Raw genomic sequence first — 17,232 nt, forward strand, 5'->3', positions numbered from 1 at the left:
AAGTATGAGGCAGAAACGTTTTTAAAGGTCAACCATGGATTATTATTGCTCTTCCTTATTCCTTTAATTCAATAGAGAAGCCCAAGGCAAAGTGAAATGAACTTGATGGCCAGTGTGTCATAAGCTGGAAAACAATTTTCCGTGCGTGAGGCAGAGTATAATTTTCACCTGAGCTGGAGACTTGGAAAGTTTGTGATTGTTCACTACCAACAGGTTAGCAATGCACTGAGGTCGTTAGCAATGCACCCAACAGGTTGGCAACGCACTGAGGTCAGGTCGTCCTGGGTTTGAATTGCCGTTTTACCACGTTCTACATTTATGGTTTTGTGTGTTTGATTTAGCCACTGTGCTTTTCAATTTTCTTATCTGTAAAATCCAGGTAATTAAGGATGTTCCGTAATTTAAAAAATGAGATACATAAGCAACTAATGTAGAGATTGAAAATATGTTTCATCTCATAAACCTAATTTGAAAAGTTAGTTAGTACTGGCTGAATGAGGGTGATGCGTTAAGGCCCCTTGTGGGGCTAAGTGAGAAAACATTCTGTGTGCCCAAAGGTATAGAGTGGGAGGAGTGGCTGCATGTAAGTCAGACATTTGCTCCCTATAGCTTGCTACCCTATTTTGTAATAAACATTCAATGAATGTTATTGTCAGTGTTATCACTGAGATGCACTGAATGGTTACATGAAGTTTTTCTAAGTTGTAATGAATAGTACCTAAGTCAGCTAGTTATTTACATTTTTCGTATACTTGCCAAGACATTATATTTCTTATTTGTGGTCCTTTGGTATTTCCCCACCTCACAAGCTTTACAACTTAATAAGTTGCTTATGAGTTCTTACTGAACAAAATAGTTCAACCTAAGTAGTTAGCAAATTAATAATATTTCATTTCAAAATGAGTTTTAATCATGATAGATTTCTGACTTGGAAAAAAATAGTGCACTTTCTGAAATGATTTTTAAAAAAGCAGACACTTAAATATAAAGATATGAATCTCGAAAGCACTCTGGAATTGGGGTTCTCCTGCACTCTCTTTCTGTACAGGTAGCTTACCTGTTACTATTCTACAAGTTAGTTGAATTTTTAATAAATGAAAAGTAGAAGCCATATTAAATGCAATGATTGTAGAACTTCTAAAAAGTGATCTATGAGCACTTGAAGACCCAAAGTAGAATTTCAGGTCAATTCCACACAGAACCTATAATGCAGACCCATCTTTCAGCTCTAACTCTGAAATTAGTATGTGTTTTCTTCTGGCTTTAGAATCCCTTTTAGAGATAAATAGTTGGATTTGGTTTATCATTAATTGCTTTACAATTTTTAATATTCAGGATTGTGCATCTTTTCTGTTATATAAATCATATCTAGTATCGTTTTAGTATGAAGAAGTGGTTCACTCTCCCTAAGGAAAATTACTATTTGTTTTGTTTGGAAATATTTATTAGTTCAACATGCCAAAAAGAAAATTTATGACATTGTTTCACTTATTAGGAGATATTATAATTAAAAAATATAATTATCGCAGAAACATGTAAAAATTTTTTTAAATCCATGCCTAATCCTACCACTCTAACAACTATGAATATTTTGTATATTTTATTCTAGTTTTTGGTCTTTGCTTCAGGATTTCTTGCATCTCACCCTGAGCATTTGATTAAATCTAACCAAATTCTTCTTAAATGCAAACACATTTTAAGCTTTAGGAAAAAAATATTTTTTTGAGCTATCATTTTTATGATAATATAGTTTAGTGACTTTTCTCAGAACCAGAAACACATAGATGTGTGTGAGTGGTACCTACATTTTTATGCGTGTCACATATAATTTGTCACCAATATTTTTACTAACCGGTCAAGCAAAGGGCACTCAAAAGGTCAGGAGATGCAAATCAATTCAATTCATCAGACATATTTCTATTGACAGCGCTGTGCTAATGCAAAAAGAATTTGATTAAAATAAAAGGAAGCTAGCTCTTCCTTTGAAGCAAAGATGTACAACCAGTGTGGGTAACACATTTAGGAAAAGCCTCTGATTATTCCTCTAAATGGAAAAAGCCATGATAATTATGATTAGTTAAGCTATAAAAGTCTGCTTGAAAAATAATGCAGGTCACCAGTCTGTTGCCTGGTCTCAGAAATTAAGTAGCTTCAACATTTGCAGTGCTTATTATAACTATAATATTTAACGTAAATACACAAATCATCTTAAAATATACTTTTACCATCAGGTGTATATTCTTCCATACTATGAGCATAGAAGGGAGAGGGGGATGATAATAAGCGGGCAACTGATACACGTTTGACTTTATTTCCGATTTTTTTCTCTTGCTTGGCTGTTAGTGAAATGCTATTTGGTGGGCAAAGTTTGTGTAATTTGAAAGTAACAGCTGATGGCTGAAAGGCCTTAGACTCGCTTTGCACATGGTGATGGGCGTGCTAAATAACTGTCATATATTCACTGGATTTTCCAAAGGAAACTGGTAAATTTTATTTACTCATTAAAATACAAAATGCAAATAATTTCTGAAAAAAACTAAAATCTAGCACCAATGCTTAAACCCAAATATTTTTAACTCCTTCATTTCATCTTACTTTTCTCAACAAGGTTGTCAACCTTAGAGGGTAGGACCTTGAACTTCTGTTGTCTAGGTCCTGCATAATACTCTCCAATTAGTAGTTATTCTGTAAATACTTGAGTGTCTGAAGGAATGAATGAATGTGAATAAAAAAGAACAAATGATTGTACATAAGAAAGACCCAACCTTAAAAATAAAAAAGAAACGATGACAAAGCACATATTCTTGGGAGTTAGATGTTTCTAAGTTAAAAAAAAAATCAAACCTTTATCATGTACTGCATTTTTGACTTTTAGGCATTTCACTTAATTTCTCCAAACACAAGTTTTCTCATCTGTGAAATAGACATGATGGTGACTTTGGGGGAATCAAATGAGGTAACGGATGAGAGTACTTGCCACAGAATCTGAAAATGTGTGGAATATAAACAGGATGATGTGATCTGTTGCAAATGTTCTTGCAAAGCTGTATCCTCATACTGATTTTCATGATTCTCTTGCCAGGTGAAGCATACATGCGACTAAGCAAGCTCCCTGAGGCAGAGCATTGGTATATGGAATCACTGAGATCCAAGACCGACCACATCCCTGCTCATCTCACCTACGGGAAACTGCTTGCTCTAACAGTGAGTAACTCCCTTTCTCACCCTTTAGAAACTGGTTCTGCCTATGCAGACTGAGACAGATAGGGTTTGAGGTACTGGTTCCTGGCCAGTTAACCCAGATTGTTAGGATTTCATGATGATAATACTAAGTTAGAACTCTGTACAGAAAAATATAGAAAAATGCATTCCTTTGGCTATGGGGTTTGCCATCGATAAAATATGTATCCTTGATGTAACTTAATTGAAATGTATAAATGGAGAACTCCAAATGTGTGATGATATAATGAACTTGTCAAAATAACAATATTTGTGTAACGACTATGTTCTCCAAGCCAGTGTTAACCCCAGATTGGCTATAATGTGGAATTAAGTCTGATTCTTTCCAAAAAGCCAGCATTATATAAGATAACTGCGTGTGTGTCCGTCACTGTCACCTAGAATTCCTACTAATTGGAAATCATTCTGTAAGAGAAGTGGAGCCATCGTTTGGCCACCCACTATGTGACAAGCTCTCTTGGCCACATTTCTGTGAAAGTGGTATTATTCGAAGCATAAGAAATTGTTGATATTCTACCTTTGTGACTTACAAAAACTGTAATTTTATGTGCTGCAAAGCAATGTTAATGTTTTTATTTTATACAATCAGAGATTGTTCAAAATATTTAAGTAACTTTTCACCCGGCTAATAAATGGTACAACTAGCCTCAATCCTAATATGAATCTCTTATCTGTGTTATTTTAGTTATATCCCTTAATCTCTCTCCAATATTACTAAAAACAAATGAACACTAGCAAAACGTAGAGCAAACGGTCAGGAAAGTGATTGCTAAGTGAATTCGTAGAAGCGTGTCTTATAATTATTTTAAAATAATAACATTTTTATTTCCCACAGAAGATGATAAGCTAAACACTTAATTAAAAGTATTATGTATCCATTCTAAGATACCACTAAAATGTTACTAAAGAGATTATATAGGCAGACTAAGTAACCAGAAAACGTCCCACTAAAAAATATCTACATATACCTAATGAACTACAACAGATATGCTCTTCATGCATGGCTGAGCTCAAGGTGTAGAAAGAGAATTTCCCAGGGATGGAAATGAAGCAGTAACTAAACACCGGAACAGTAAACATTAGGCTGTTCCTACAGCTGATTTGGGATAGTTTACCGGTTGCAACAACCCATGGGAAGGAGCTTATTGTTTGTTTTCCTTCTTGTTGGAATAAGAGACAAAACCTTGGACCAACAGAAAGCCAGGAATTAGATGCCTAAATCAAGCAGGAAAGTTCATATCCTCAGTGAAAGGATAATGTAGAAAAAGTTCACATACTGATACAAGAGGGCAGCATGAAAGTTTGTCTATCTCAGCATGGAATCTGAAACCTTTGCAGAGAAGTTGTCACTATCATCCTCCCTTTACCAGGCTTTGGGTTTTTGAATTTACTTTACCTGAATGATCAGGGAATTCCTAGGCCAAGAAATTAAAGTCAGTCCAGTAAAATCTCTAGCTGAAGACATTACTGAAGGTGTCCTCTGAAAGAACACAGTTAAATCTAGAAGGAGTTACTCAGTGGGGAGCAAAAAGACTGGTGAACAAAGAAATGGTGTAAACTTTTACTCAATAAAACTATTGAGAAGGAATAACCTCACAGGAACAATCAGAATGGGAGGGGAGATGAAATTTAAGCTGATTTTTGGAAGTCAGAAAGTAGAAAGAGGTATTACAACTGATTCGTCAGAACAGAGTAAACCACCATCTAAAGGGAGTTTGGAACGGGATAACAGTGAGAAGAAAGCTGGAGAGACCCAAGACGTGGCGGCAGCTGGCATAGAAGAGAGTGAGTTAAGGAGTATAAAATAGGGTAATCAGTTCTAACTTACATATGCGGCAGTCAAGTTTCTCCCCATGTGCACAGTGCTAGCCAGCAGGCACTCACCTCCAAGTGGGGAAGGGATGCTCACAGTGGTGGAGCAGTTGGGTGAGAGAGCTCCATGACTCAGGAATAGCTTGCCCAGTCAAAGGTGGAATGCAGAGGGGACTGAAAAGAGGATTGACTGAATGTTTTCCAGTGGAGTACTCAGATTGTCAGTACCGCTCCCCTGTCACCCACAGAACACAAGCTACACAAAGTTCATACCCCCTCAGCAACGCATATACACACACCTCCCCTCCCAAGAAATGGTTGCATTCTTATCTGGAGAAACTGAATCACTGTAGGGAAAAGATTTCCGTATACCTACCTTTGGAGGTCCCTGAAAATGAGTAGCTCCCAAACCAGACAAACAAAAGTGACTCCAGTCTAGAAAGCGTACTTATGCCTAAGGAGTTCATTCAGCTCTTATTACTTTTAAATAACAATGGGCAACCAAGGACCATCAGTCATATTAGGAAAGACTCAAATGTAAAAGATTGGAACTAAAACAAATGATTAGCAAAAGGAAACTGAAGGAAACAAAAGAAAAAAAAAATCCTTAGAGATGGTAATATAGCATTTTGTGAAGTGCAGGATGCCATAAAAAATAAATAATGAAAAAACAAGAAAGAGCTTTTAGAAGTTAAAAAAAAAACGATGGCAAAACAATTGTCATTTGAAGTATAAGAAAATAAAGGTGAGTAAATGTTTTCATACCTAAACATAAAGATGAAGAAAAAATATATGAAAGAAGAAATTATGAAATAAATTAATATGGGGGCCCCCAAAAAGAAGGAACAGAGAAAGGGAAAGCACATTACTTAGAATTGGAGGGTATAAGTTGCCGTTTTGACCATCTATAGGATCATGATATGTCTAGTTTCATCAGTTAGAAAAAAAATATTTTACCTTATGAAAACCTGTTCTACTTCCTATTCTGATAGGCTGATAATTCGCACAGCTCCATATAAAAATGGAATTCATATATAACTTGGGCCTCAGCTACTGTATTTGAGATGTCCTTATAGAATTCAAATGGAAACATTTTTAATTAGATTGAGAAATGGCCACCTTCAAAGAATCTAAAAGTTTCAAATGCCTGATTTACCTCCCCGCCAAAAACATCATTTAGGAAAAAAAAAAAGCTGAATGCTTAAATGTACTTAATTCTGAATATACCTAGATTGTGACACTAGTTTGGATATAGACACTACGTGTCTTTTAAAATTTTTTTCCTTCTTCTTTACACGCCTGAATTATTTAAGTTTCCTGTACCAAAAATATGGTTTTCCAGGCTGCTTTATTTTTCAGAAGGTATTTTTAAAAACAAGATTTAGCAGTTTTAATTTACTGAAACATACGGAAGGAAGGGAAGGAAAGACATGTATTACAATCAAATTTTAATCCCTCCCCCCCCCCAATCAAGAGAACTTTCATAGTTTCCGACTTGCTGATTAGATGAAATACAAATCCTATTATGGAATGGCTTAAACTCAAAGTGCCAAAAACTCCACAACCATCCTTAACAGTCTCTTCTTGAATTATGAGATTTGGCAAATTTCTGATCCCAGTGGATTGCTTTTGTCTAATTTTGGGTTTCTTGGCCTGATAATATGCCATTGACTTAACATGGAATTGGCAAGGTAGAAAATGCCACACATTTGACTTCTGAACGCTTTAAATATAAAATATTATAAAATGGAATTGGCTGTTACTCTCAAGGGAAGAAGAATAGAAATGGGATTGTGTTTTTACTGTTCCATCAAAACTGACCAAAGGCAAAATATGTAAAACTGATGTGCAACAAAATTAGACTTAGACTATAGAGTAGGACTTCATATAAAGAATTATATTTTTCTGAGACAAATTAGACAAAAAATTGATTATTGGTGCTTTTATTATAGCCAGTGGAATGATTCACTCAAAGCATTTTTGTATGAAATTTTCTTTAAGAATTTGTAGTATTTATAGTATTCAGAAAACTTCAAAAAGATTTGGAATTTCCCAGAATGCTCTGACAAATTCCATAGATCAAATCTTTTTTTATTTCTTTGGCAAAAATGTCCCTTTCCTCTCTCTACCTGTTCAAATTTTATTTCCTCTGTGAAGTCTTGCCTGAGTCTTTCAAGCAATTATTTTTTTCCTTTCTCTGTGCTTCCGTGGCACTGGTTTCAGTATCTCTATAATAGCACATTTTAGATTGAATGGCAGACATAAATCTATGTCTTTTGACCCTGGACATGGGACAGGGGCTAAGTCTTAACTTATCTTTTTATATCTTTAGTATATGGCTTTCAGTATCTTGATAACTATCCCTGCACCCTCCTTTTGCATTTCCCTTGTTAAGTTACATAAGGGCTGGGCATAGGTCATTTTTCCCCCCCAGTTTTATTTAGATATAATTGACATATAGTACTGTATAAGTGAAAGGTATACAGGGTGCCTGACTTTTGAATATTTCTGTTTCCCTAGCCTGATTCTCATGTCCTCATTAGTCCCTTCATTTTGTCAACACATGTATTGAGATTTGTTAATCCATGCTAGGCATCACTCTTAATTCCCAATGATATATACTGAATAAATGAATGAGAGTGGCATGATTGTAGAGTGGATACAGTGTAATCTTCTAAGACCCTGGAAGGGGAGGTGGTCACAAGAGGATTGTACATCTCTTGAGTGCCTGTGATTGATATATGTTATTTCATGAAGCTTTACAACGAGTACTGTCCTCTTTTTATAAATGAGGAAACTGAACTTCAAAGATTTAAGGAATGTCCCCAAAAATAAATAAGCTACTAAATAGTAGAATTGGATACGTCCTCAAGGATTTCTGAATTAGCATCATTAATTTTCATTCTATATTAAATAATTTTGTGTGGAGCTTTTTCCCCCCTTTTATACTTGATCAGAGATTCTAAAAGGAAGTTAGTGCTCCTGCCTCCCCCTTTTTTTTTTAACTAAATTTATTTTTTATTTTTTGGCTGCGTTGGGTCTTTGTTGCTGCACGCAGGCTTTCTCTAGTTGTGGCGAGCTGGGGCTACTCTTCATTGCAGTGCGTGGGCTTCTCACTGAGTGCATGGGCTTCTCATTGCGGTGGCTTCTCTTGTTGCAGAGCACGGGCTCTAGGCACGTGGGCTTCAGTAGTTGTGGTGCACAGGCTCGGTAGTTGTGGCGCACGGGCTTAGTTGCTCCGCAGCATGTGGGATCTTCCCAGGCCAGGGATTGACCCTGTGTCCCCTGTATTGGCAGGCAGATTCTTAACCACTGTGCCACCAGGGAAGTCCCATCCCCATTTTTTATAACTTATTTTTGGACATTACCTCTAAATGCTAGTTTAGTTTGAATGGGTAAATGCATTTTTATTATTAGGCGTTATAGGTCATTAACTAAGAGTTTTGGCTATTGGCAAAACTTTTAACTTTTAACATTAACTTTTGTCTGTTGGCACTTTGGGGTCCTACATTACAGCTCAAACACAAATGTTCCAGGGTACCCTAGAGAATAGTTAGTTCTGCTTTAGGGTCACTGTTAACCTCCATGGTTACATACAGTTAGGCCTGGGTGACATCCCTTTAGAATATATGGAACTTTCATACCAATGTCATATCCAATTAAAATACTAAACACAAGCTGTCTTTAAAATTGATTTATTCCTTGTTTGAACTTTGTTACCTAGGGCTAATGCCATGAATTTAAAATCGGGCATGCATTAAGAGAGAAAAGAAGGAATAACATTTCCATTATTATGGTGTTTCAGATGGTTTTATAGTTGTTTCTAAACCCGTGTGTGTTCTCTAGTTGTGTGTACATCCTTACTTTGATTTTTTTTTTTTTTTTGGTCCTCCTTCCTTTTGTCTTTGTTCAGTTTATTTCGGCCAAATATTTTACAGTTTTTGTGAGCCAGTAAAATTAATATTGACTTAAATTGCAATAAAAGCAACTTGGCTGTTAGCGTATTTTCCAGATTTAGGTTAGTAAAAGAGAAGGAAGGATATGGGAGACTCTGACAGTAATTCTTGATACAGCAAACCTTTATTTTGGCTACTGTATGGAAATACTGAGCCAGATTTCTGTGTCTAGCCAAAGTTAATTGGGCTACATAAAACTCCAGTTGTGAAAGTACTTGAAGTTCCATGGAAAATTTCCATACCCCAGGCTAAAATGGTGTCAGTGTAGTCTATCTGGAGCGCAGCGCTGTGTGTTTCCTTGGGCCTTTTGTCATAATCATTACTATTTAGAGCTGAGATTATTTTTCCATTTGCTCCTCTTTAAAGCAAAGCTCTTCCCATTTTGCACGTTGACTAACATTTAGGTTCCTTTGTTTTATTATAATCACTGCACAGTCATGTTTAGATTGGAGGGAGCAGGGAACAAAAAATTTTCCTGTGACTCTCACTGAATGATTATTACGGATATATACCATTGAAGTTGCAAATTTATTCCGTGAAAAAAGAAGGCATATATCACATATATCATGCTACTGAAATATTGGATAACATATAGAAGAAAATTTAATTTAATATAGTGCTCAGCTAAACATTTTATATGAAATTGCCTCATCTAAACTAAATCTAAACTGATTTAGCATTCTGGACGTTATCATTGTATTATTTTTACTCTGAAGCATAATGAATCTGATAGTTCTTTTTATGCATTTTGATGTACAGAATCAAACCTTTTTTTTAAATAGAGGTGTCTTTATAGACTCGATCTTGTAATTACACTATTTGTTGCCACTGAGTGACCTAGGAATCCAAGTATCTCCAAAGTATTCCAGAGTTTTATTCTGTTTTTTTATGTCAGTTACTAAAAGTCATTGTTACAGATATTTTCTTTTGCCGGAAGTAACATTATGCTCAGAAATAATATTCTCAGAATAATAATATTCTCAGAAATAATAAAATCAAAATACTCAAATTCTCAGGCATTGAAGGTCATGTGGAATAATTCTACCTGCTTTATATCTACATATCATGATGCTGTGTTTGAAAAGAAATGTTAGCTTTTTACTTAGGGGTAAATAGGATGCTGCTGCTTTGAAACTAACTTAAACTTCATTGTTATTTTGTTTGGTTTCTGTATTTGGTCTGTAGTTAACATTTAGTGCAATTTAAATAGCCCAGCAAAAATAAATAAATAAATAAATAGCCCAGCAGGCTCAGGCCTCAAAATCCCCCAGGACTCTGCTATCCCATGTTATTGGAGAAGCCGTATGCCCTTAAATATAGCTTGGCTTTCTTGCAGGCCTCTAAAAAAGCAATCCTTTATAAAAACCTGAATTCAATATACATTTTCTGAACCTGAACGTTGTGTCATGTTCTGTAATAAACAGTGGTGATACAAAGACCAGCAGGGCGTTTCTTTGGTCTCAAGAAGACCTCAGTGTATTCTCTTTAGGGGAAATTATAACAACTATCTATAGTTGCTTCAGTGGTGGGCTACCATGCTTAAGACTGGTGGAAATAGTTTTTGTTTCAGAAAGGACAATTATGTAGGTACCTTAATGTTGTTTTCTTTTTAATTTTTATTAGAGGCGTGGGATTCCACACCACTTAGTAGGTATTTTTCTCCCACTTTGCAGTCCTTTAATTTGTTACATGAGCCCATTGATACACGAAATGACTTGGCGTCACGATTTCCAGCTTGTTATCCTTTCTGCTACATCATGTTGACTCTCCTGTCATGTAATCAAGCATGAACACATTTCAATGTGAGCTAAACTCGGTTTGTAATTTATGTTTTGTGTTTTCCTAGTTCGATCATTGTTTAATAGAAGAAATTTTGAGTATCTTTCCTTGTTAAAACAGCATCCTTGTCTAAGCCCCTGTTTACCTTTGAAAAAAGTGGTACTGACCGCATACGTTTTCAAAAGCAAGTATCTTTCCTCCCAAGGGGTTGGATGAACACTTCACAAAAAAAAGTTGCCTATTTTTTCCTGTAGCCTCTGGTTGTGTATACATATATTCATACACACAGATATACACACACACACACAGAGGCATATATATAAAGGAAGCCACGTCTGTTCTAAGATGTGAAAGTTTTCATTTTTGCAGCCTCGTAAATAGGTTTATCAGCCCATCCATGAACATGTTTACAAACCCATGACATTTTGGCCATTCCCCCTTATATTCATCTGCATTGCATATGAGACCGCTTGGGCCTCAGCAGCCTGAAGCATGACATCTGCAGACTTGTAGATTTTATCCTTAGTTTTTTATTAAAATTACACTTCTTCCAAACAATAGTTCATTCTGAGTTCAACTTTTTTTTTTCCCTGAGACCTGAGCTTCTAGGACCATCTGAATTTCTCATTCATTTCCTATCTCCCTTGACATCAATCCTCATCTCTTGCTTTCCTACCTAAAAAGAATTAAATATTACCTACAGGGTGGCCCCTGACCCTGCCGCTTCTGTGATCAGGTTAATCACAGGACTTCCTGTAGTTAGCTCGTACTCTTTATCATGCAGTAAACTAGACATTGTGAATATGCTATTCTAATATTTCTCACATAATCCCACGATCTAGGTACCTACTCTAGAGATGAGGAAACTGTGGTTCACAGAGGTTCAGACCTGTGTCCAAAGCCTCTTGCATTATACTCGGTTCTTCTGAAAGCTGTACTTAAATTGCTCTTTAACCTTTTGTTAATTATGATCAAATATGGATATATATTGCCTTGTGAGCATAAACGCCTAACTTCAAAATGTGTAAAAATTGATTTTTAAAGAAAATCTTTATTCAGTTTTTAGATTTTCTTATAAGGCAGTTCTGAAGTGAAAAGACAACTTCTATGTATATCATTAAATTAAAGAGGAATTTTAACACGGGTAATTCAAAAAAGGATTTAGGTATCTATATATGTGAAGTAACAAGAAAATAGTAATAGTGAAGTTGAAAGTTGAATTTTTAATTTAAATACGGTTTACATGGTGTACCTTTTATGGTGTATAGTTTCTCTTGTATTTTAAGTCTTGAAGGAAACATTATGATATTCCAGACTGAAGGGGAGCACAAGGTCAGATGCCTGAGTGAAGTGACTGCTGACCTTTACCTGGTTAACTTTTAACTGGTAGATAGTGAGTTGAAGCCAGAACACCTGAGCACATACCGGCCTACAAATTTATTTAATAAATGTATTTATTTCTTCTCACAGTGAAAAGCATAATTCCTTTAAAAGCCTTAAAATTGCAGGACTCTTATTTCTGAGGTGTAATTGAGGCTCTTTGTCAAAAGTGACAGGATGGCGTACGTTCTTGAGCTGACACTGTAATTCAGTGTGCATTGTAGTAACAGTACTTTAGGTGGAAGATGGTAACATGCAGGAGGATTGACACTTAATATGACCCTTTGGTCCCTTTGACATTAACCATGTGGCACTGGGTTTAAGATGGGCACTGGCCATTAAATAATGCCATGTATTATAATGCCATATAATGGAAAAATAGGTAGTGTAATTGGTAGATGCAATGGTCAGTCTGGGAAATTTTTGTCCCTGAGCAATGGAACTGAAAGATATTATCCACTGTAAAGTTTGTTCTGTTTCTCATTTGGGGGGGTGAAACAACACTAGCTAGAAGAAGAACAGAATTTCCATCTGCTTGAATCAGAAATTTACTCACTTTAAGCAGAAAATTACTGATCAGGAGTACTTTCTTTTAAGGTATCTTTGCATATCTCAAAGAGATTACCTCAGTAGAGGTAAAGGATTAAGTTGAAATCTATTGCTTTGGCTAAAGGTAGTTTTCCTGAAGGTGTCTGTTTTTCTCTTTCCACCCAGGATGCGCATTTGCCACAAGTGGTAATTATCTTCTCCACTCTGTTTCCACTTGTATGGAAGAGGGGTCCTCCATCCTCTCCCCCTCACCACTTCAACAGTTCTCAACCTATTTATATAAATAACTGTGTATACATGGCACTTATTAAATTTGATACCTTTTCATTATAACAAAGCTGATTCAAATAGTAATGCTACATGACAAGGATTGCTTTTACTTGATTATAAGATGGGGAATTTCAAATATGGTGAAGTTTAAGGGTACCAAGAAGATTTTACCACTGCCATTATTGCTTTGATAGTTTCTATTAAAGCAGTATTCCCAGAAGGTACAAAATACATTCCCCGAGTGTATTCCATAGACATTAGCACGTCTAGGTGTTCCTTAGAAAAAATTAAGTAAGCAAATAGTGTGGGAGAAACTGTAATAATTTTCCTAGCTCAGAAGTCTTCTTTGTCTGAAATTAATACTCTAGCTTTCTTTTGATTAGTGTTAGCCTGGTTTAGCTATATCTGTCCCTTTGCTTTACCTATCAGCGTCTTTATATTTAAAGTAGATTTATTGTAGACAGCATATAGTTGGGCCCTTTATTATTATCATTATTCACTAGGACAATCTCTATTTTTTAATTGGTACATTTAGACCATTCATATTTAGAGTGATAATTGATATATTTGAATTAATATCAACCAGGTTTGTAACTGTTTTCTATTTGTTACCAAAGGCTTCTTCCTTCTCTGTTTTTTTTTACCTTATTATTTTTATTGTAGTAAAAAAAGAAAAAAATTTCTATCATAACCATTTCTAAGTATATAATACAGTAGTGTTAAACTATGTGCACGTTGTTTTGCAACAGATCTTGCAAAACAACTTTTCATCTTGTAAAACTGAAACTCATTACCCATCGAACAAGTTTTCAGGTTTTCACTGTTGAATATGATGTTAGCTATAGGTTTTTCACATATGGCCTTTATTATGTTGACATAATTTCCTTCTATTACTAGTTTCTTGAGTGTTTTTTTATCATGAAAGGTTATTGAATTTTGTCAAATGCTTTTCCTGCATCAATTGAGATGATCATGTGAATTCCCTCAGTTTTTATTTGTCCAAAAAGTCTTTATTTCTACTTCACTTTCTAAGGAAAATTTTGCTGGATATAAAATTCTAGTTTTGTAGTTTCTTTCTTCTCTCAGCATTTTCAGTGTTTTACTCTACTGTCTTCTTGCTTGATGGTTTCTGATTAGAAGTCCAGTGAAATTCTTAACCTTGTTGCTCCATTGGTAAGGTGTTTTTTTTTTTTCCCCTCTGACTTTAAGATTTTCTCTTTGCCTTTAGTTTTCTACAGTTTTTACATACTCTGCCTAGGCTTATTATTTTTGGAATTTATCTGGCTTAGTGTTCTCTGAGTTTTCTGAATCTATGGTTTGGTGTCTTTCATTAATTTTGGAAAGTTCTCCACCATTATTACTTTAAATATTTCTTCTGCCCTCTTGTCTTTCTTCCCCTTCTGATATTCTAGTTACTCACGTGTTACATGTTTTGAAATTTTCCTATAGTTCTGGGATGTTCTGTACGTTTCATTCATTTTTCTTATTACATTTCAGTTTGGGAAGTTTATACTGACCTATCTTCAAACCCATTGATTCTTTCCTTGGTCACGTTGAGTCTTCTGTTGATCCCATCAAATGCATTCTTCATGTCTGTTATGATTTCTAGCATTTCCTTTTAATTCTTTCTTAGAATTTCTCTCTGCTTACGTTACACATCTGTTCTATTTTTTTTTTTTTTTTTTTTTTGCGGTACACGGGCCTCTCACTGTTGTGGCCTCTCATGTTGCGGAGCACAGGTTCTGGACGCGCAGGCTCAGCGGCCATGGCTCATGGGCCTAGCCGCTCCGCGGCATGTGGGATCTTCCCGGACCGGGGCACGAACCCGCGTCCCCTGCGTCAGCAGGCGGACTCTCAACCACTGTGCCACCAGGGAAGCCCTACACATCTGTTCTTGAATGTTGTCTACTTTTTCTATTAGAGTCCTTAGCATATTAATCATAGGTATTTTCAGTTCCCTGTCAGACAATTCCAACATCTGTTTCATATTCCAACATCTTATTATGATTCCCATGCTAGCTTTGTCTTTTCGGACTATGTTTTTCTTTCCTTTGGTCATGCCTTGTAATTTTTTTGTTGAATGTTGGATATGTTGAATTTGTAATAGGAATTCAAATTATTAGGCCTCTAATATGAAGATTTATGTTAATCTGGCTGGGATTTCAGCATTGTTTAGTGTCTGTTGTAGCTATTGGTGCTAGCAGCTTCAAATTTCTCTAGTGTCCTTGTTTTTATCTCCATCTTGGTGTTAGGCTTTCCTTAATACTCTTTCTCAGAGAGACTGTGCCTTGAAGCTGTTTCAGGTATACTTCAGTATTATCATACTGGAGCCCTGTCGTGGGGGTGTTAGGTATGGTGGAGGGGGAATGTTCTATAACCGTTCAGTTAAATCTCAGTCTTTGATTCAGCCTGTGTCTCTGTCCCATGACCTTCACACGTTTTTCTGCTTGTAGAGCTACCCCCCCTCACCACCTTAGATGAGACAAGAAGGCTAGAGGAGGGCGAAGTCAGAGAGTGCCTTTTTGCCACAGCTCTTTGAAAGGCTCTAGCAAAGTCTTTTACCTTGGAGGGTCAGGCCTTTGTTATTGAGAAGGCTCTGGATATATTTCACAAGGATTACTCTTCTTCCCTTGCCCTCACCAGGAGGGGATCTTTTTTGGTTCTCCACTATGAGAACCTGGTCGGGTTCTTGGAAATAAAGACCATGAAAGAGTGGGACCCCCCCCCAACCCCCTCAAGACTGGCCTTCAGGAATTTCTCACTCAAGCTAGTCCACAGTCCGCCTCCAGCAAGTCATCAAAAGTACCAGTTAAAGTATGCCTACCTGTTCATGGCTCCATTGGTTGCTGCATCAGATAAGCGGATCTTGACTGTGACTGTCTCTCGATTTCTGTTTCTTTATCTCAATCTATGTCTGAATATACTGGGAATTGCAGGCATTCATGGGACGTGTTGTGTAGTTTTGTTTTCCTGTGGCTCGAAGAATAATGTATGTAGTAAATGCTCAGTAGTTATTTTCTTAGTATTTCAAAGGTATAGAAACAGATGTTTAGAAAAAGATATTTGATCACATAGCTTGCCTCCCTTCTCCGTTAGCACTCCATCACCTTAGAGGGGATGCATCCGTAATATATGAACACTGGCTCCAGATTGCCTCGCATGTTCTACCACTCATTAGCTCAGTGATCTTGGTTATGTTATTTAACTTCTCTCTATCTTATTCTGCCTGTTTGTATAATGAGGGCAAAAGTATTTCCTTCTTGAGAGGGTCCAGAAGTTAAGTGAGTCTAAATGTATTATAAAAGCATTTAGAATACTGCCAGGTGTGTATGTTGTAAGGACTCAATAACTGTTAGCAATTAACAGTAAGAAAAATATCATGATTCTTACTCAGTAAAATCTTTATGTCTTTGTGTGACATGGAACATTGTTTATTATTTGGCCACAGCCTTTCTCGTTAAACCTCATCAGCCATTATCCCCCCACAATATTAAACTTCTAATGGCTCCCTAAGTATGTTAAGAAAGAATCTATTCATTCTTTGTCTTTTCCAAGCATGCCGCTTGCTGCCTTGGCCTAGAATATCTTTTTCCTTTATCTCCACTTGGCAAAGCCCTATCCATCCATCCAGTTTCATCTTTAACACTACGTTCCATAAAACAGTGACTGATTCTTCCACGCAGCCTTCATGCTTCTCTTCCAGGGTCCTTATTGCACGTGAATATCTGGGATAGCTGAATACTAATGTATTACTGTTGGCTGCTTTTTGTAGGCAGTGAGAGCAGAGACCCTGTCTCTTCATTACTATTACTAGCTTGGTGCTTGGCACATAGTTATTCAATAAATATTTATTGGATGAATGTAGACGAAATGACTCTGAAGCAGAGATTGGCCCGGTTCACATAAAAGTTTTCTGTCAGGGCATAGCACTGACACATCACTACCCTTCCCCACTGACTTGAGTCTTCTGTTATCTGTGCTCTCATGAAAGTGGCTCCATCACCTTCTGTTACTGTTAGTCATTTTCATGTCTGTCTTCCCCACTAGACTGAGAGCAGCTCGGTCTTACTCATGTTTTTCAGATGCCAAGGGAGGGTCTCGTACAGCAATAACTATTTGTTGGACACATTATTTCAGTGTTGCATGGAGGAAGGAGAGGGTGAGAGAAAGGAACAATAAAAGTTTGAAGGACTAAATGGCAAGGGGGTTATACAAGTAATTAGGAAGGAGAAAAAAAGTGATGTTT

At 36.4% G+C, this 17,232-nt stretch overlaps 1 protein-coding gene across 3 annotated transcripts in view; it reads left to right on the top strand.

The window, feature by feature from the left end:
* The window catches only part of TMTC2 (transmembrane O-mannosyltransferase targeting cadherins 2), a 649,990-nt gene that overhangs the window by 275,593 nt on the left and 357,165 nt on the right, over window positions 1-17,232 (top strand). For all 3 annotated transcript variants that reach the window (XM_082850900.1, XM_082850901.1, XM_082850899.1), the window contains exon 8: window positions 3,083-3,204. In XM_082850900.1, coding sequence (XP_082707026.1) covers window positions 3,083-3,204 — 122 coding nt within the window. The remainder of the gene's footprint in view (window positions 1-3,082; window positions 3,205-17,232) is intronic.

Source organism: Leucopleurus acutus, assembly GCF_964270905.1.
Source record: "Leucopleurus acutus genome assembly, chromosome: 11".
Taxonomy (NCBI): Eukaryota; Metazoa; Chordata; class Mammalia; order Artiodactyla; family Delphinidae; genus Leucopleurus; species Leucopleurus acutus.